Raw genomic sequence first — 22,545 nt, 5'->3', positions numbered from 1 at the left:
GGAGGGAGGGAGAGAGAGAGAGAGAGAGAAATCAATGGGAAATGTGTTCCTTATTAAACTATCCTATATGAATTTCACATAAAATTGAGAAAAGTACACTGCTATTTGTAGCAATAACTATTTGTAGTTATATATATATATATATATATATATATATATATATATACAGATTAATTCAATTACCCACAAATTATTGCATAAACAATTAGAATAAATGTCATGAATCAAACAAAACAGATACTGACTGAAAATAATAGGGAGAAGAGGTTGTATGGAACAGTTAATCGCAACAAAACACTGTTTAGGGCCGCCCCCTCCCATGAAGCATTGCAAATGATGTGATTGAGTTGGTCTGCCTACACTCTCAGAATACTTAAATATTTGTATTTATATATATATATATATATATATATATATATATATATGCAGATTAATTCAATTACCCACAAATTATTGCATAAACAATTAGAATAAATGTCATGAATCAAACAAAACAGATACTGACTGAAAATAATAGGGAGAAGAGGTTGTATGGAACATGGAAAAAAAATGCAAGCTGGAATAAAACTTGAGTTGCCTGCACAAAAGTGCTATCGAGGATTTTTTTTATTTTATTTTTTTTAAAATGCTGTGCTACGGTAATCATACAAGTAAAAATATTGCATTTTCATAACACTACAATCATGAAAAGAATAACCCTGCTTTTCTGACAGTCAGAAATTGTCCCTCCATTGTGAAGGAGCAGTGTGAAGCTTTAGTGGATCTTTGTGTCCTGTGTATTATTCCATGATGCCTTCCACAAATGTCACACAAATGGTTTCCACCTCCCACAAAATGGGGTTCTCCCGCAGGGGCCGGTCAAAAAACACTGAAATAGCTCTATCCAGGGCTTTTTTAAGTGCGTGTCCTCGATTTGTCCCCTTAGCCCAGCCCTTAAATGGCAAGTTCAACCTTACCACAAACAAATTTTGCACTTCATAGGAATATTGTATTAGATTATGGAGCTACATTATGCAGGAGAAATGACAGACAGTTCTTCTCGGAACACTGAAAAGAGTTTCACAAATGACATCCTATCTATAAAAAAAGTTATGAAATTACTTCACTTCTCTTTCAGCTTTATAATGTCCTGCTCTAACAATAAAGTCACCTTGTAGGAAAATCTCTACCCTGAGGTATTAAGTTCCAGATCTCCCAGTCTGGGCCTTTAAAGCCCTCAATCTAATTTCTACTCACCAATTTAAGATATTCCACAGGCATGACAGTGTTCACACTGGCTCTGTGAAGAACTGCTTACCACATCCTCCCTGTGCCGCTAATCCGCTCAATCCGTCAGACTTGTATCAAATCTCACTGATGCGCTCTGATGTTCCAGTGCTTATTTTCATATGTCCTGCCAAACACAGTATCTCTCTATTTCTACTCTCTGTCTGCTTAAAAAATATGTTTATGTATTTCCCTGGGGGGAAAATGTCCTTGATTGACTGGGTTGACAAGATGTTGTTCTGAAATGAAGCTTTATGAAGTTGATAAGTGTAAACAGTGACATTCACACACTCTCAATTGACAGTTGTTTTGTTTTTGGCAAAATTCATATGAATTAGTAAGATTTCATTCATACCCCATATCCCATGCTTAACTTAACAACTACCATGTTCATGAGCAAATTAGAAGTTTATTGAGGCCAAAGTCGTAGTTAATAGTTAGTTAATAGTGATAATTGGTACCCAAACTAATGTGTAACCAATTCATCCAATTTTGCCACCTTTTGCCAAAACTTAAAATGGTTACGGTTTTTCATGAGATCTGGTTGGTGACATTTACAGGAATACCTGTGTCTTCTTCACTAACCCCTTGCATTCTAATCCCTCACTGCCATTCTTTTCAGTGCAAACATGCCTTATTTATATGCAAATTATGCTTATAAAAAGTTATTTATTTACAAAGACAACATTGCGATATTACCACTATTACCTGATTCACAACAATTAATTAGCGCTGCTATCCAAGCAAGGGTCATTCACAATCATTAGCACTGCTTTCCAAGAAAACGTGTATCAAAACCCCTTACTCTAAGTATTGAACCTTCGCGCACAAATTCCACCATTAGCATTACAGGCATGTTTTTTTTTTCTTCCTCATTTGAGCAACAAAGTAGAAAATATGACTGATTGATGTGCTTCAATGATTAAATGAAAGTAACATGGGGATAAATTATAATATGTGCTTTTGGCTGTGATTAATTAAAGTTGCTCTGTTTATAGAGTAATTTATGCAAATACATCAACATGAAATGATAATGACTGCATATATTCCAGATGTCCAAAGCAGCATGTTTGTGTGTTTTGTTTTACACAAATGCTTAAGGATCCATGTAATTATACTAGCACATGGGAATGTTTTTTGCACACGTGATAATCATAAATCCCATGTGTGTGTGTCTGTTTACTCGAATGTCTTTCACTGTTTCCTAAGCCCATAAATTAAGGCACCACACTTTCTTTATCAGGTTCATCTAGCTCCCAGAGTACATTCTAATCAGAGTATTGATCTGAGCTGCAGAAGCTCAAGTGGAGAGTGACTCTAATCCCCAGGCTTAATTTACTCCCAATGAGACACTCTCAAGGTTATCCACACCAACCACAAAAGACAAGAAGAGAGGACAGGTGCTAAGAGAAAATAATGATGAAATGATTGCACAGATATTAGATATTTCACATCTAAAGTAATGTCTGTTGCAAAATGTACAACATTTCTATAGATATATAAGTAGATCGAGCCTAAATATTTTTTAAACGACTAGTGCTGCTCTCTACTGCACAAATTAAAGCTGTCATAATGCTAGGGTGCTTTCAGGGGCCAGCCATTGCTATACAGTTGTTAGGATTTTTTTTAGCACATTGTTATGCAGTTACTAGGGTGTTCTGGGTAGTCGCTTACTGATCAGCATGTGAGTACACAGCTTGAAAACATTCATATCCCATATTGCATTAGAATTTAACCAAAGCTTTAGAGAGTAGAAGCACCATACTGTACTGTGGCTAAGACAAATCACAGGTTTTGTGCACCGGACATGTCAAGTTCAGAGTAATAGTTGAAAAAGGTGGCTCTAACAGGTTGATCTATTTTATATGTCTTTATGTGAAGCATAGAATCTATCCAAGCCGCAATAACTACAAACTTATTATTGAAAAAAAAATGTCTGTACACAATATTCTAACCAAGGGTAAAGTTAGTATGTACAGCAACCCCAATGATTTGTGGTATCATTCATGTTTTGCTCCAAAGTTTAAATGGTTTAATTCTCACTGTCTCTGCACAGTAAACTGGGATAGGAGAAACTATTTTAACATTGAAAAAAGTACACACTTCACTTGTCATTGAGGACATAGTGTCTTACTTGGGTAGTCTTTTGGGTGCAATTTCTCTGACCAGTTCCCATAGAAGGTGACTCTGTATTTGGCAGTTCCACAGGCACAGCAGTCCAGCAGGGGTTTGTCTGTGGTTTCTCCATAAAGTGGCTCTAAAGACAAGGGAGGGTGGCTGGATTATTACAAATATTTATAATCAAAATTGTTGTATCTATCTATCTATCTATCCATCCATCCATCCATCCATCCATCCATCCATCCATACTGCACTAGTACAGGCTCAGTAAAACCACTTACACAAGTATATATCATACAATGCATGTAAGGTTTTGAGACAGAAAAGTGGCCCTACAGGAGCAGGAGTGGACACCTATGGGTTAAAAGGTAATCAACCTAGAACCTATGGAAAAAAAATGTCTGTACACAATATTCTAACCAAGGGTAAAGTTAGTATGTACAGCAACCCCAATGATTTGTGGTATCATTCATGTTTTGCTCCAAAGTTTAAATGGTTTAATTCTCACTGTCTCTGCACAGTAAACTGGGATAGGAGAAACTATTTTAACATTGAAAAACGTACACACTTCACTTGTCATTGAGGACATAGTGTCTTACTTGGTTAGTCTTTTGGGTGCAATTTCTCTGACCAGTTCCCATAGAAGGTGACTCTGTATTTGGCAGTTCCACAGGCACAGCAGTCCAGCAGGGGTTTGTCTGTGGTTTCTCCATAAAGTGGCTCTAAAGACAAGGGAGGGTGGCTGGATTATTACAAATATTTATAATCAAAATTGTTGTATCTATCTATCTATCTATCCATCCATCCATCCATCCATCCATCCATACTGCACTAGTACAGGCTCAGTAAAACCACTTACACAAGTATATATCATACAATGCATGTAAGGTTTTGAGACAGAAAAGTGGCCCTACAGGAGCAGGAGTGGACACCTATGGGTTAGAAGGTAATCAACCTAGAACCTATGGAAACTAATGCTGGTATAAACATTTCTTTCTTTCTTTCTTTATTTCTTTCTTTCCAAAATGGATTGCTCTAACAATCAAGCCTGAGAAACAACGAGCACTCAAATAAGAACAGGTATATGAGGAGCCAAATTGGGGGAGAGAAAAAGAGAAAAGAGAAAAAAAGCACCATACACTGAAATAACATCTCATAAAAATGCTGCTTGTAATGTGCCAAACCAACTAGCTGGGAGTAATGAAAGACTCACCTTTCTCACACATCCGCTTCGTGAGTGAGCCTTCATCCTGGAATGAGATGATCTTCCTCTGAACAATACTAGCTCTGCAAAGATGAAAGAGAAATGAGAAAATGAAAGGGAATCAGAAGAGGAGAGAAGTGAAGAGAAGAGAAGAGAAGAGAAGAGAAGAGAAGAGAAGAGAAGAGAAGAGAAGAGAAGAGAAGAGAAGAGAAGAGAAGAGAAGAGGTGCAACTTGCAAAACAGAACTCTGAAAAGCAGCAATCATGCCCTAACCCCCAAGGAGTGATTGTAATCCCCAAAAAAGAGGCACATGCCAGATGAATGGCAGCACATCACCAAAGGGAGCTGCTCCCTGGATATCACAAGTCAGCAGATGTGAAGCATACAATCTAAAAAATGCTAGTTTTTTTTTTTTAACCCAAATACTGGGTTCAGCTTGTTGGGTCATTTTATTGGGTTATTTTTAATATTTTTACCCAGGTGCTGGGTCATTTTAACACTGGGTTATTTTTTTCTACCTAACCGCTGGCTTGACCCTGTATCCGGTGAAACTTTTCAACAATGCAGCTGCTGAGAGCACGGGCTTTTTAAGTCCACAGGAGAGTTCGGCTCTCAGCACCACAGCGCTGCCGCCAATTTGGTGCACTCTTTCGGGGAAATAAAGGTTTGTATACATTTTATTTAATTTATAAAGTCTTTAATGTGGTGTAAATTATATTATTTTACGCAACGCAACATAAGGATGAGATGTCAGTCAGCTGCGTCAGTCAGTCATTTAATTTTATTTGATGTTAAAATATGTTCTCTAAGTTCCGTACTGTTTGTTTTTGGGCAGGTTTTGGAGTAAGTCACGGAATCTCTCAGCTACGAGTGAAACACGAGGCCACGTTCTAAAGTTTGCAGTTCCCCCGCGAACAGCAGCCCTTCACCGGCTCAGATTTCGGCAACACACCGGGATGAGAATTAGCACTATTTCGGTAAAAAGCGATTACAGAGAACGTTTGAATATACTTAAATTAAAATGCTACTTCTATATGCCTTTTTTATTTCTAAAATGCTTGTTAAACGAGTTTAAATGTATGTAATATTGTAAACTATAAATAAATATTGTTAAACAGTATTGTCCATGGGTGTTCTTGCTTAATAATACATGTTCATCTATTGATTATTGCTGTTGCCTATAGTTATTCTGTTTGTGATTTTAAATTTCCAGCCCATTTTAAGCCTGCAATATAATAATTTTTAAACAATAATTTAAACAACCCAGTATGGTGGGTAAAAACATATAACCCAACCAGCTGGGTCAAAATAACCCAGCATGTGTTTTATCCAACATTTGCCCAGCACTGGGTTGCCAAATAACCCATGTTGGGTTGTTTTTAACCCAGCTTCTTTTAAGAGTGTATATTTATGTGTTTTTGCTTAGAAAAAGTTACATTTCTAACATTTCTTCTGACACATTCTAACACTATCTGTTCTGAAATAGAGGTACAACATAAATGTGGGCCTGACATGGGACATGGGCCAGTGGCTGCTCTCCAGTTTCCAGTCTCCATTTTATGATGCTGCTGTGCTGATTTTCCCACTAGACATTTTAATTAACCAGCAAGATTTGATCAATTAGCTTCCCCAGAAAGACCATTTTGGTCAGCCAGAGTACTGCTGGTGAACAGGATAGCTATGCTGGCCCAGAAGCTAAACCATCACCAAACCATGCTGGTCAAATCTGGTCTTTTAAGCAGGGTGAACAGAGGATTTAAATTGACATTGAGGGAAGAAAAAAAAAATTGTAGATGAACCTCATTGCACAGTCCAAGAATACGGAGGATGTAAACAAGAAAGAAAGAGTGAGACTCTCGTTAGGCAGCTGTAATTAAAATCGGATAAGTGATTATGGACATAGCTTAAGCTCTGGGATCCAAAAGAGTTGGTGAAGCCTGTTTACATGGTGCCATCTCAGATACTTGTGGCAGCCATGGAGGTCTTTATACAGCCTGGAAAAATCTCAGAGTAAACAAAAAGTCCTTCCTTTTCACACACTGAAGTTCTCATCTGAGGAACAGGCCTTGCATTATTGTACTGAGAGCTGGGGCCAGTCCAGGTGGTCCTCATCCAAATGACAAGGAATATTTATGAACCGGTAGTTTTCACTCACTGGACTGGTCATTATCCAGTGAGAGATGAAAGTTGCTGACTGGTGGAGAAAAAAAGTTTTAAAGACAAAAACGGCTGTCAAAACCTTACCTAACAGACTGTAGTTGAGATGTTAAAAATGGTTTGGGCTTACTCACTGCCTATAACTTTAAAAATAATAAGTACCTACATACAGGGGCCACATATCAGAGATAGCCACTTGAGTTAGTGACTGGGACTCCAGACGTAATTTAACTTCAATGTAAAACACTTCAAATAAACATTTGTAACCAATGCTGGCAAAATGAGTCACAATGAGCAAAAAAATAGTTATTAATTATTAGTTTTATTGTCACATTCTCCATTAACCCTCAAAGACCGAGACAGCCGCCCGCGGCTAAAAATATCTATTGTTCTTAAATGTTTTATAACTTTTGAACCGGTAATCCTAATCCCAAAAATTGTTGAGATATCTAATTTGTCTTATTTGGATATTCAGAGGCTCCGTAGTGGACGTGATTACATCATCACATTTTGACAACATTGATTTGTCAGAAGAAACCAATGCATTTCGTTCCTCTGAGCCAAACAGGAACGATTGTTGATGCTTAGTCCCACCCCCATGCCCAGATTGGTTCAAACGGTCCCATATTCAACCAATAAACACTATTTAGGATTTTTCACTGGAAAGTTGAACAAACGCAAAGTGAAATTAAAGTCTGTCGTGCGTGCATGAAAACAAACACAAAATAACACATTAGATTTATCTGAAAAAAGTCACTTTTTTACTGTGTTTTGTTATTATATAACACTGATTCCATTTTCTTTACTCCCTAAACGTTTTTTTTTTTTTGGACACATCTATATTGCTAAATAGACCTGTTTTTCACTGAAAAGCGCCTATAACAATATTGTAATAAATGGCAATAACTTGCTTGGGGAATGTTATATGTAGACAATATTTTATTTGGAAGTGTAAAACACCAGATACAACTTTCTAAAGAAAAAAAATCCAAACTTCAGGAGTTTCTGTTTGAGTACACAGTAAAAAAAACACCCAATTGCTGCTTGCGTTTTTCTTAAAATTCTGGAAATTCATTTATTTTTAGAGAATACAAAAGGAAAACTGGGCATTTAAATTAGCTAGACTGAAACTTCAAATTCTCCTGTTTATAATGATATATGACACTTGATGCTGACTGCTAGAATAGGTCTAAAAAAACAAAGAAAATTGCAGGAGTGTCAGGTGCCCCAAAAATGTTCTAGGTCTTTAAGGGTTAATATTAATTAGTATATTAATAATCACAATATAGCCATTTTTTATTTTATCTTTGCTATTAAAAATAAGAACAGATGCAAAAAAAATTATAATAACAACAACAACAGTAGAACAAATATAAGAAAGAAACAAATAGTGCATTACTTTTATTTTCATTTTACATCTAAACAAAAGCATTCAAACAAGAAAAACAAATAATCAAATGTAAAAATCACTTCAAGAGCAGCGATCTTTTCTTTTATTGTTAGATTATCATTAATGAGATTATCATTAATTATGACTCATTTTTCCTGCTCGGGTCACATTTTGATAATCATTTATTCATTTTGATAATCATTTTTTCACAGTTATTCAGATGCAACACCTAATAAAAGTTTTTGTGTCTATTTACTGTCTATTTAATGTTTTAAATGGTGTGATTAATTATGGAAAAAAATCACACTTATGGGTTTATATATGATATAGGTTAGCAATATCACACGAGCAAGAATGCTGTTTTTGCCAAATATCTGCATGATTTGCAAATTTGATATTGATTTTATACAATATCTCCATAAACACTAAGGTAATATTATGTGAAATTTTAGACACGATATTGTAACGTCTGTTTTGTTCAATTTAGATAATAAAAATAGTTCAAACAAAGCCACAGCAGAACTGTTGTGTGTCTCTAGGCAAAATAGCTGTGTTTCATTCCTGAATTATTCTGTTACGTTTTTGAATGAATTGAGTTTGTCAATGATTCAGTGAGCAATTCATGAAGACTTGCTTTGTCACTTGCTTTGTTTCCGAATTAATCATCCGTTTGAAGGAGTTGGATTTGGAGGAGTTGACTAGCCACCCACATAGTTACATTAACACTCTGTAGATTGGGACAATATGTACTCGGGAGTTGATTTAACTATGGGGATTTTGCACCTGCTGGTTTTAATTTCATATTTTGGTAATTTCATATTTCATTTAAAAAGTTTAATATTTCAATATTCATAAAAAAAACATGAATGCCCATCTATTATCATTATTATGCTATGTTCAATCAAAATATTTCTTTCTTAAGCTTATTTTTTTGTAATGTATATTTAAAGTTTTACTCATCTAACACAATAATGTTTTTAAATGATCTTTTGAATGAATGATGCATTTATATAGCGCTTTACTGTGTATCGTTGTACACCCAAAGCGCTTTACAATCATGTGGGGGGGTTTTAACGTCTCATCCGAAGGACGGTGCTTTTTGACAGTATAATGTCCCCGTCACTATACTGGGGCGTTAAGACCCACACAGACCACAGGGTGAGCACCCCCTGCTGGCCTCACTAACACCTCTTCCAGCAGCAACCTAGTTTTCCCAGGAGGTCTCCCATGCAGGTACTGACCAGGCTCAGCCCTGCTTAGCTTCAGTGGGCAACCAGTCTTGGGCTGCAGGGTGATATGGCTGTAATATGGCTTTTGGGAGTCATATTCTCAGCTAAAATTGATGTGTGATTAATTTGTGATTAATTAGATCTAGAATTAGATTAATCAGCATCTAGTGGCTACATCATGATGTTACATATGATTTTGAATATGAACAGGCCCAAAGTCTTCAGGAATACTGGAAAATTACAGGCAGGTGTGTTTGATTAGGGATTAAGCTAAATTCTGTAGGACGGAGCACCAAAGTGTTACCCTCAAACAGGACAATGGCCCTAAGCACACAGCCAAGACAACACAAGAGTGACTAAGGGATGACTGTGAAAGGACTCATGGACTGTGAAATTCCTTAAGTGACCCAGCCAGAGAATATCTCTGGAGAGACCAGAAAATGGCTGTCCACCAACGGTCCCCATCAAACCTGACAGAGCTTGGGAGGATCTGCTGGAGAGAATAGCAGAAAGTCTCCAACTCCAGGTGTGCAAACTTGTCTCATCATACCCAAAAAGTCTATAAATGCCAAATGTGCTGGGTATGAATAATGTTTCAGTGCTTTTTTTTTTTTTTTAAATTTGCAAAGTAGTTTTTTTGCTTTGTCATTATTGGCAATACAATGTAGAACAAAAATGAAAATAATAATTTAAAACCTTTTAACATAAGGCTACAAATGTGAAACAGTGAAGGAGTCTGAAAGCTTTCTGAACACACTATACACAACCTCAAAGCTAACAGACATGAACTAAAAACTCCAATACTATCATTTTAATTTCATGCCATCTTTAAAGAGATAATGAAAGGAAGGGGGAAAACTTGAGTTCTTGAGTTTTTCCCGGTCGTGGTGATGTTATTTCAGTTGTCTAATTGAATTGAGTCATGCTACGGTTGGCCATGACCCCAGTTACTCCTACTTCACCCACATTATCTTTGATGATGTGAGGAACAAACTGACAGCTCTTCTATTTACTGCTTTATTCTCTTTATCTGTTTATTTTGATAGCTTTTGAGGCAGACAGCAGTGAGTTGAGGCACATATCTCACTCCAGCTTCCCCTCATCCACAGATAGTGTTCAAATAAAACCTGCACCACTGATTCACACACTATTCACCATCAGGAATGTTCATTCTGAAGGATGGTGGGTGACAAACACGGGTCAACGGACCATACATGGAATGAAAGAGACACAGAAAGACTCTAAAACACTCAAACACACACCCTTTTATGTTAAGGTACTGATGGTACCACTCTAATTGTCCATGCTCTAATTCAATCTCACCCCAATTTCACATATCTGAAGAAGAGTGGCTTTGGCAGAAAGCCTCCTCACTTTCCAGGGCCGGCTAGGCAATCAGCCGCGGTAATGGTTATTTAACATCCAATTTAAATTCTATCAATGAGATGTTATTAAGGGCAGACTCACTTTCCTGCTTTAACACAGTTGATGCTAATCGCCTCTCTCCCAATGTGTGTGCGAGAGAGAGATCTTCTCAGGCCAGTGCTCAAGGCTACATAATGCAAATTCGAGGGCCCGCATCAACCCAGAAAACCACCGGCAGTGAGATTTGTGCCACTGAAAGACAGTATGCAGGTTACATTTATATATATATACACACTGGGAACCTGGAAAAAAACAGTGACATATAATTATACTGTAATTATTTAACATTGTGGTCGTTAAACTAGATTATTCGTCTTGGCTTTTAGCAAAATTGCTTGTAGCGCAAGGTCTATGAGCCTCCACTTGCCTAAAAAAACATCTATATTTAATTCGGTGCTTCACCTTAATTTTTCTTCACACATTTATAAGGGAAAAATAAGCGTTTGAGAACAGCTTGAACAAAAACTGCTTTTATGCATGTTGTTTGTGCACCAGTCCGAGCTTAGTAAGGGCATTAGCTGATTTTACAGACTCTCCACAGTCATCTTTTTATTGTAAGTAGTACCCATAGAAAAGATAAATCACAAATGAAATTTGTTTCTCATAGCCTGTAACTGATATTAAATGTAAAGCAAATAAAGATATTTGCTGACATATCTTGCTTTTCAGCCAGATGTGTTCTTTTTAATGTCCAAAATCTAAAACTTTCTTCATTTTCATTATTTTATTTAATAACATTTTATTTTGTGCTGATGTTTGCAGTTACAAAATCAGAGACCATCCCTTTGAAATCTGATTACGGTAGACACATGGAGACACTTCCAGATTGAAATGGTGACCTACTCGAGTCGCACAAAGATTATTATATCAGGTGTAATGAAGGCAAATGTCAACCCGTGCTTAACTTTTTTCTTCTAGAATACTATGAACATTATTTTTATTCTATTTTAATATTTTTCTAAACTGAATGTGTTCCTGCAAACTGTGCTGAGTCTGCTAAAAAAAAGGTGGTCTGGGGTGCAGTTAATGCAAACTCTGGTATGGTTTGCTGCTAATATTATCGTAAATCATGGAAGTAAACTGGTATTGATGACATGATTTGGTCAAACTGTGTGTGTACCTGGTAGGGGTGTATTGATCCATCAAATGTCTATTGATATAGCTGTATATAGCTGATATAGCTGTACTATAAATATGCACCTTATTTTGACACTGTCCACATTTTCAAGCAATGTTTATCTATACATTACTGCCAATACATGCATTTTTGTGCAATTCAATGATAAGACTGCCTGAAAGGCACAAGGCGAGCACAAAAGACCTGAAAAACCTGAAAAGCACCATTTATTTAATTTGTTTCTTTGTTCTATTGTATTTATTTTCTGATATTGCTTGTAATTTGGTTATATGTAGAAAAGATTCTTAGCACTGAGCCCATAGTAGCAGCCAAAAAAAAGAGTCTTAAAAGTAAGTTTTAACAGTTTTATTTTTGTAATTTTTTTCTACATTTAATGTATTTTTTGTACATTACTGAAGTGCCTCGTTTTTGTTCTCCTAATTTGGATTTACATTATTTTACTCAATGCACATTTTAGCAGAGAAGCCTGAAAGATTTTCTTGACTGTTGTTATGTCGTACGATAATGTCTCGGCTACGTACGTAACATTAATAATTAATCATAACTAGTTATGGTTAATTATTCATATTTCCTGTTGTGAGCTAAATTCGCTACACCTCGTTCCCTGAAGGAGGGAACGGAGATGTCACGTCGGTAATGACCGGCTTTGGGATCTCGCTTAGACCAATCGACTTCGAGTGTAAACTAAACGAGCTAATGCACATTGGCATACGATGATTGCATCCAGCTGCCGCTGGTCGCAGCGCAAGTATAACTAGGCAGCAGGTGCAACGCAAACTCAGGTTTTCACTGAGGAGCCGAGCCGCTCAGCGGTGGTACAGCAGCTGTGGCGACGGGACGTGACGTCTCCATTCCCTCCTTCAGGGAACAAGGGTTCCATATGTAACCAAGACGTTTTCTTTCAGTTGGTCACTCTCAACATCACGTTGGTAATGACCGACTTTGGGATCCCTACCAAAGCGCCACAGATGCTGCCACTTCCAACATCCTGTGCCCCCTTTTCGGCGTAGGCCAGGGCTCGCAACAAGAAGACCAGTCACTGTTTGTCGTAGCACTCCCCACTCAGTGAGATTGGATAACACTGGGAAAATTTACCCGTTCCACTTGGAACAGGAACATTGCGGAAGCACCATCTTTCCCGAAGGAGGTTGCGGAAGCACTTACACATATGAACAACCGTTTAGGTGCATATGGAAGATTAGAGATGATTATAACCCTCTTGGAAATGGCAGAAGTCTGCCGGGGAAACACGGGGCTCTGAGGCTATACTGTGGACTTTACACATATGGTATCCACTCAGGTCTCTACATATGGAACCCAGGCCTCTACCGGTTCTCACGGATTCATCGAATGAGGGCCTGGCACCGGACGTTCCGTCATGTCTGGGTGCCGAGGGGATGGAGGAGCTCGACAGGCTCTACCGTATGGACTCTCTGGAGCGATTTAGCAAGCCGACACTAAACCGGGGCCTCTCAGTGCTCTGTGGGCGGACCGAAGAGGTTAGTGCGGCCAGTGCAACGCTTACCTGGTTCGACGGTTTGACAGAGGCTGCGTGAGTAGGGCCTTTGATGACATTCTTGAACCGCCTGCTGCTGCGTTATGGCGAGAGAGGAGGATGAGTGTGGTCCGGTGTTGTTCCGTCCACGGCTCTCCATGCCCTCTTGGGACCCAGAGACAGAGAGAAAACTGCTCTCTTGTCGAGATTTTTGGAAACAAGATTCTCCACCCGACCCTCCTCCAGGTGAGGGAGAGGTGCATTCACCATCCCCCAAAGAGCAGTTCCCTCTCTCTCTGGGTCACCCGTCCCAGGGCATCTTGCTCTTCCGCTCACTGCCAGGGTTGACGGGGGCCTGGAAGAGCGGGGCACCCTGCCTACGCCCAACTCCATGGCGCCGCTTGCTCGAGGCTGCTGCGGATGCAGCGCGGGAGCGGGGGTTGACGCAGGGGGCCACCCTTGGCGACGAGCAGGCTGGGGCACTGCGGCCGGCAGACAGATGGAGGCAGCAGCTGCCCGGCAGGGCAGGACATGTCGGATCACCTCAGTCTGCTCCTGTGCAGCCAAGAACTGCTGGGCCATGTTCTCGACTGCGTTGCCAAAGAGGCCGATCTGGGACACAGGGACCTTGAGGAACCGAACTTCGGCGTCCTTCATGTCGACCAGACACAGCCAGAGGTGACGTTCCTGGACCACAAGTGTGGACATCGCATGACCCAGAGAACCCGCAGTGAGTTTCGTCGCTCAGAGCGCGAGGTCAGTTGCGGTTCGGAGCTCTTTCAGAACTTCCGGATCGTGACCACCCTCGTGCAGTTCCCTCAGTGCTTTAGCCTGAAGAACCTGCAGTAACACCGTAGCATTTAAGGCAGAGGCAGCTTCTGCACTGGCCACATAAGCTTCGCCGGACAGACCAGACGAGTACCTACAGACCCGGGAGGGGGGCACGGTTTGCCCTGCCGGGTGGAGGCGGAATAAGGACAAAACTGCATCGCAACCGACCGCTCCACCGGGGGGACCCGGTTTGCCATCACTGTTACCCTCAGAATGCCCATGGTACTGCCTGAAGTAGCCCCCGCCTTACTGCCGCCATGACAAGAACTAGATTGAGGCAGAGGCAACGGAGCTCGGCCCCTTTTGAGGTAACAGATGGCCATCTTGGAGATGCGGGCCAAGCTCTTTCCGCAATGAGAACATGACTCATCCACGAACGCCACCTCAGCGTGCTTAATGCCCAGACACATGAGGCAGCGATCGTGACCATCACCCGATGCCAGGTAACGACCAGAAACGCACGGGTGATACGTTTTCTGTAGCAAGACGCAACATCGAGTTTGCCAGACGCAACGTCATCTTTAAAAATATGCACCCATGAATGCTCTTTTAGGGGAAAAGCTATTTTAGCGTGCTGAAGCGCAAAGGGGGAGATGGCCGCCTGCAACACAAACAGGGGGTAGTGCAGCCTGATGTGTGCAACCCACTCAACATGGGAAACCACCACCGCTGAAGCGCCATACCGCCAACGCCAATGAAACCAGTTTATGTTTGTGTGTGTGTGTGTGTGTGTGTGTGTGCACTTTTAATTTCTTAACAAGCGAGGCTGATGTACTGCAAGCAGAGAAATAAATGTATACCTCATTTCTGCTCGCCTCCAGCAGAAATTACGTTTTTAATTTGCATTCTGCATTCTTTGGAACATTTGCAGTGCATTTTCAGCAGATAGACGCAAATGCTTTTCTATGATGATGCTTTGAAAACCAAACCAAAGGGGAAGCAATCGAACTCTGGTTCAGACCAAGCAAAGGTGTGTGAAAGCACCCTTAAGATCATCATAAAACAACATTTGTAGCCTGTTTTACTTCTGCAGTATACCATCGTTTACTAATGTGACATATTGCAAAGATAAACTAAAAATATGGTTTCACTTAATTTTATGAATCAGGAATCACTGTAAGCACCTGTTTGTATTTCATAAAACAACATTTGTAGCCTGTTTTACTTCTGCAGTATACCACCGTTTACTAATGTGACATATTGCAAAGATAAACTAAAAATATGGTTTCACTTAATTTTATGAATCAGGAATCACTGTAAGCACCTGTTTGTATTTTTATCATTATTGATGATGTCAGTGCTTATATATATATCTCAAAGACTGTGAAGATATTTATTTACTTATGTGGATTCATGTTGATCGATTTCATGGTTTTGCTTATTTTAACGGTCAGTCATACAGCTTAGCAATCATTATACAAAAAAATATTTGTCCACAGCCATGAATCAAGCATTCCAGAGAGGCAAATGTCATAAACAGGTGACTCTTTACCCAGCGGCACTGCAAGTTCACTTGTCTCTACTTTAGATCAAGTTTTTAATCATGAGATCTCAGCTGCAGGGGAGGTCTGGAGGGCATGAAGAAACAATTTGACACACCACAGAAAGTTTCTTGCTCTCTTTAAATTTTGCAATGTCAAGCTAGTTTTTCAGTCTTTTGCTTTTACTTGCAAGACTGTTTTGAGTAAATAGGAGAAAGAGAAAATTTTGATTTCATGGAGCATTTCTGCTCTCAGCATCCCCTCTAGAATTCACTCACGGCAAAGCTCTGAGTTCAGCAACCTCGCCATAGATCTCTACTCATTACCCACTCTCCACCTCTTCTGCCCTGCTCCCCACCTCTCCATCTCCTGTCTGCCTCAAGCGCACCCTCTCCATCGCTCATGCTGGTTTGATGCTTCCATGTCTTACATTTTTTGATATTGCACTTTTTCATGTCCTCTGCACTCCGCCTGTCTTTTCTCGTACTGCATTTTTTATTTGCCAACCACTGAAACACACACACTTTTTTTACACTTTTTTTTCCTTTCCATAGATTATGTCCAGAGGAGGAACTTTGAGCTGAAACTTAGTCTCAAGTCCCTCCATTACAGACAGCGAGCTATATAATGTTACGAGACAACTTCTTTTTAGAATAGTATTCCATCTGAAAAACAAGTGAATCATGGAACAGTCATAATCTCTCGATGTTCTGTCAACTTCCTGCCTACATACCTGTAGCCTGTCATTAACGTCCACCGATGATCCACACTGTCTAATTCTGTATGGATTGACTAAGAGTGTCCACGCAGTCTAAGACTTATTACAAAACCAATTCTATTGACTCAGAGTTAATAAAAGGAAGATACAATTGTTTCCTTCTATGGATGTAACCAACATTGTGGGAAAATGCTTAACAAGATTTACAAGTATAAAGGACAATAAATCAGAAGGACAAAGTTTAACAAAATTATCTTGTTTATGACAGATAGGTTTCAACCAAAGGTAAAAACATTTGTTGCCTCATTGGTGTTTGCTGGATGTTCTCAACTTGCTTCTCAATGTTCTGAGGACAAAGCCGGTTTAAAACATTTATATCATCTTTATATACATCATGCATGCATTTAATTGATTTTATTTTTTTGCATACATATTTGGACTTGTCATATCTTATTTCACATTTCTCAATCCTGGTCTTGGAAGATCAACACTGCACATTTTGAATGTCAGCCGCACATATTTAGTTCATTCTAAATAGCTGATGAGTTGAGTCAGGTGTGTTTAATTGGGAAGACTGCAGTGTGAGGTCCTCCAAGATGAGGAAACACTGATCTAGAATACCAAGTGATCAACAATTTGGAAATTGTTTTAAGAAAAGCAATTTGTTCTATTACTATGATAACCATAGATGCATGGGTTCCCCCTAAAATATCACCCTGGTTAGAACTGTGAGGTGAGGATAGTTATGACACTTACTTCAACAGTACACAGCCACTGCCTGATGCGGGCGCTATCCAGAACACCTGTATCCTGGTCCTCCTGCGTGGGGTGCTTTCTGTCACTGCTGGAGGGCAGTTTGTCATAAACTGTGCGTCTTCCTCATCGATTATCTGCAGAGTGTACAAACCCATACCCGTCAACACAAATGTGTCCGATTCAAATATGGCAGCATTCTTGTTACCTTCTCTTCATGTAAGACAAAAAAAATTATAAAATACAAAACTTTGTAAAAATACTACAGAAGATTATCATCCATTTGTATCTGCCAAAATGAGTGTGCATGTATGTGTGTAGAGAGTTATCACCTGTAGTCTTAAGAGGTCAATGGCAATACCAACAATTCCCCTACAGACATCCTCCACCCAATAACCCAAACAGCAATAACAAAGGTGATGGATTTGATTTGACATGACATGGAGATCCACACACGGAGGTCAATGCACTTCATCTACAGCAAAACCCTATAGGTGCCAGCTCTTGCAGGACATTTTTTTTTAAATATAAAGTACCGCACTTGAAATATATATATATATATATTTTTATCAATTTTTTATTATTTTGACATTGTTTAATATACAGAACAACACAGACAAACAATCAGCTTTGCAACAGAAAAAACAAACAAAAAACAAAGACCATGATAAATGAAATATAAGTATATCTATAAAAAATATATAATAATAATAATAATAATAATTTGGTTAAAACTAATCAGTTAAACTGAAGGGTGAATGGCCGAAATATACGAAACAATATTTAAAACCTAATATACTCCAAAATATACAAAGTACAAAGACTATACATGTACAAAAGATTATGTAAAAAGAAATATATATCCATACACTCACTTGAAATATTTAAACTCTTTATTGTGTCCGAGAAATGCACACAAGTATTGTTTTGCTCCTGAATGAATAAAATTTTTGTTTTTGCAATGAATCAGTTAGGTAAATTATTCTACAGAGCCCATAAAGGGACATAGTGGTCGGGAAAAAAATAAACTTTATTCAACAATTTCTTCTCTTCCAATCAGCCTCCGCAGTCATTCACGAAAGTACCAAGGAGGTCGTCTGGGAACTCTTTGTCTGTCCTGTCACGGCTATGGAAGCCGTCTGGGAATCCTCATCCTGTCCTGTCAGGGTTATGGAGGTGGTTTGTGAACTTTTGTCTTGTCCCGACACAGCCAGGGAGGCTGCCCCTGAACGCTCAGTCTTGTCTATCAACCCCAATGCTCTGTCTGTGTTGTCTGTCTCTGCTCTCTCGTTGTTACCTGGTTCTGGTGGTCTTCTGCTCCGCCGTGGGGGTCTTCTGCTCCGCCGTGGTGGTCCTCTGCCCCGCCATGGTAGTCTACTGTCTGGTTCTGGTGGTCCTCTGCCCCGCCGTGGTAGTCTACTGTCTGGTTCTGGTGGTCCTCTGCTCCGCCGTGGTGGTCCTCTGCCCTGCTGTGGTGGTCTACTGTCTGGTTCTGGTGGTCCTCTGCGCTGCCGTGGTGGTCCTCTGCCCCACCGAGGTGGTCTACTGGTCTGCCGATCGGTGACCTACGCTAGCCCTAGGACTATTCTTGTGTTTTGCCCGCCATATACCTGTTTGCCATTGTTTGACCCTGCCTGTTTACCACGTCTCTCTATTAAAAGCTTGCAGATGGATCCACACGTCTCACGTCTCGTCAGCCCCGTTACAATGACGCTGCTAATATAGGAGCTGGGGGTTCTGACTTAGAACACGCATGCACTGTGCCTTGTTTACAAGAAGAGAAATGCACATGCATTTTTTTTTTTTCTACAGATAATATTATTATTTTGCCTATTCTAGTTGTGTAGTGAAAAATCTGATATTGTGACAGCCCTAGTCTTTATACAGTGCATTAGCCCATTATCGTACGTGACTTGTGTTATAAAGTTTTTCATAAATTTGATGACACTTTTATGCATTAAGGCTAGTGATGTGAGAAAGCAAAATTATATGTTCATACAGTCGACAGAAACATAAATCAGAAATGCATTCGATTTCAGTTCTGTTTTTTTATTGTCACTGTAATACATATTTTATTATTTTCATTAGATAATCGCCAATGTTCTAAAATAGAAGCAACTAAAGTAGGAGAATATACACACAAAACACATGTATCTAATTTAAGTGCTATGGCATTTGTGTAGATATTTAAATATGGCCATCTTTAAGCACGAGTCTGTTTGGATTTGTATGAAGTGGAAACAATTTATAATAACAGTCGATTTGTAACATTAACTATGCTGTAGAATTACTGTTCATTTTTAGATTGTTAATTTCATTATTTACTAATACATTTTAAAAGTGTATCTGTTCAGCACTATTTTACCTGGAGTGTTATGTTTGTTTTCATTTCAGTATTCATTTTAAAAACTACCTGTTGATTAACCAGTTTTAGAGCATTTCAAGGATGTAAAATCTGGAGCACAGTCCTAGTTATCATTATCGGTAAAATCCACTATTGGTCAACCTCTACACCTAAACTAAATTTACCATGTCATAAAGTCAAATTATCAGAGACATAACCTTAGCACACAGTCATAAGAGTTCTATTACATTTCTTTTCAATTACTTTGGAGAGTTGGCTTGGCAGAGATCTTAACATTAGCTGTGTGTGGAAAAGGCTGAACGCATATGTGTGTACGTATGTGCTTTTGTCTCTATAACTCCTCACGAGCATCCTGTTGGATATTCAACTCTGAAAATGTGACCTTTGTCCTCGACTGCCCTGACCTCCACCATTTGGGTGACTGATGGCGAGCAAGCTGTCACAGCTGAAACAATGAAATGTATTGTCAAACAAGCCCAACCAGCCAGTCAAATGCTTTCAGAGCAACAAAGCACGATGCCATTTATTTAATGTGGAGTTAAAAAGTCTGTGTGAAACTGAAGCAGCAACCACAATTACTTCAGTATTGTGATAGTTCTGAGTAAAATGGAATAGTGAGAAAAAAAGAGATAGGTAGTAACTAAAGAGTATATATATATATATTTGAAGAGTTTGGTTGCAAAATGCGATAAACGCCATTTTAAAAAAAAATTTAGTTTCCGGCAAAATCAGTATTGTATCTGGCTGTTTTAATTGAAATTGAAAAGTCAATTTTTTATTTTACGCAAAATGCGATATCCACCGAGTTATTCTGTCATATTTTCTCTCTTTTTTCCAAACTGCGACAAACGCCAGTCTCCCTTCTCTGCAGAATGCGATATATCCGCTCAACCAATCACAGCGCACCATTCCACGCAATACACCCGGCATCCTAGTTTTCCTCATCTATTTTGTACTTTGTGATCAACAAATAAACTTAGGGCTGCACGATAAATCGCATGTGATTGTCATGCGCATCTCGTGATTAATAGTAAATCTCCATCACATGCTTTCAGATGGAGCGGCATTTAATACACAGAGCCATAGATCACTGCAATATCGCATTCATAATCGCAGATGAATCGTATTCGATTATGAAGGCAATATTGCGTAGCTTGACAGTGTAAGTGTTTTTATTAATGCCATTAATGTTTTTGTTAATACAGCGTATAGCACTAGTCAACTAAATGAATGTAACAAGGCAAAGATAATCCGTGTATCATTCGATCATTTGTTTTTTGATTTAATATTGAAAGTAGAAAAATGAGAAAACGGCTCCTTTTTCGTATTTTTGTTTTTTTCCAAGACACGAAAAATGAGAATTCAGCTTAAATTTTAGTTTTTCGCTCTTTGGTGGAAAAATGAATAAACAGCTTGAATATTCGATTTCTACACGTGGGCGGGAATTAAACGCCCCTTTCTGCTGATTGGTCAGTCGAAGATCAAACGTCTCGGGTTACTTATGTAACCATGGTTCCCTGAGTAGGGAACGAGACACTGCGTCCTCTAGGGGTCGCTATGGGGAACGCCTCGTCGTGACTCGTATCTGAAGCATACATTGAAAAACACCAACTCGTTGGCCGGCGACAGCCATGACGTCACTACCGGTGCGACTACAGTATAAATCGGTGCCGGGAGCTACACATCATTCACTTCTTCGTCTGAAGCTTGCGTCCGCAGCATGGCAAGAAACCTAGAGGACGCAGTGTCTCGTTCCCTACTCAGGGAACCATGGTTACATAAGTAACCTGAGACGTTCCCTTTCATGGGAACTTCGAACTGCGTCCTCTAGGGGTCGCTATGGGGAACGGTATACCCACGCCGCCATGCTGAGGGGAGTGCAAGCCAGAACCATGGCGAGCACTAAGAACCAACTCTACCATATTGCTATGGGAGTTGCCCCTGGGACGTTGAGACGGCTGTCAGTGACGTTATTCCCTACGGCCAAAGGCCTAGCTACATACCCCAAACTACTTACCTGTTAGGGCCAGACTCCTGGGCCCGGGGTAGAGCTCAAGGCTTGGAATCAGAAACAGATTCCTTTAAGGGAATACGACCAAGAGCCTAGAATCATACTAGTCTTGGTCTGTCACACAGGGGCTACCGCACGTTTGTCTTGTGGTGAAGGAACTGTCTCAACAGATCCTTAGTAGCAATACCCTGCTAAGTAGGTATCCAGAGGATACATAGGGGGAGTGGTGCCCAAGGCAGAACCGGGGTTTTAAACCACTCAAAAAGAGCACGAAGTCTTGCGCGTAGCTCTTACCATACAGGATTTTTAGAAAAGTGGGCAAAGCATAACGTGCACACTTACCACTTATGTGGTTAAATCAGTTTATGTGTTTATGTAGGATGTTAGACCAGTGTATGTGTTTATGTAGAATGTTAGACTAGTTTAAGTGTTTATGTGGTTAATAAAACCTTACTTGTATCACACTTGACGTGGTTCATTCTTTGCTCATAACTGAGTCACTTAATCATGCAGATTTATGCTACAGTAAGGAAGTTATTTCCCTTAACCAGGAAATTAACGTTCTGAGACCTGGGGCCTCATTTATAAAACGTGGGTATGCACATATTTGATCTTAGAGTGTGCGTACACTAAAATCCACGGCAACGTTCATATTTATAAAAATGGTCTTTGACGTGGCAAAGTACTTACCGTCACGTCAGGGTCTGAGCAGGTGTACGCACTTTTTCTTGTGGCAAAGTCGGAGTGCTGCAGCTATTTGAACATCTAAGCTGCAATAATAATAAAAGCGGTGTACGTTCAAGCACCGAATTCATCATAAACAACAAAGATGCAGTGTAAGAGATTAATTGTGCAGTGTAGTCAGATATTTTTATTAACGGGAGGTTTTGCGAGATTAAACTGACCTTTTTAGTCACTTTGGAATAAATCACAGTAGGCCTATGTATTATGATAAAAAAAA

General features: G+C 39.5%; 1 protein-coding gene across 1 annotated transcript in view; it reads right to left on the bottom strand.

Moving 5' to 3' along the window:
• The window catches only part of LOC107567810 (spondin-1-like), a 197,787-nt gene that overhangs the window by 159,015 nt on the left and 16,227 nt on the right, over window positions 1-22,545 (bottom strand). Inside the window, exons 3-5 of the mRNA XM_016253577.1 lie at window positions 17,212-17,345; window positions 4,601-4,674; window positions 3,401-3,523 (exon numbers count right to left, since the gene is read on the bottom strand). Of these exons, the coding sequence (XP_016109063.1) occupies window positions 3,401-3,523; window positions 4,601-4,674; window positions 17,212-17,345 (331 nt within the window). The remainder of the gene's footprint in view (window positions 1-3,400; window positions 3,524-4,600; window positions 4,675-17,211; window positions 17,346-22,545) is intronic.

Source organism: Sinocyclocheilus grahami, unplaced genomic scaffold, assembly GCF_001515645.1.
Source record: "Sinocyclocheilus grahami isolate Dianchi unplaced genomic scaffold, SAMN03320097.WGS_v1.1 scaffold1190.1, whole genome shotgun sequence".
Taxonomy (NCBI): domain Eukaryota; kingdom Metazoa; phylum Chordata; class Actinopteri; order Cypriniformes; family Cyprinidae; genus Sinocyclocheilus; species Sinocyclocheilus grahami.
Note: the sequence above shows the minus strand (reverse complement) of the source record. Positions and strands in the feature narration are given on the sequence as shown.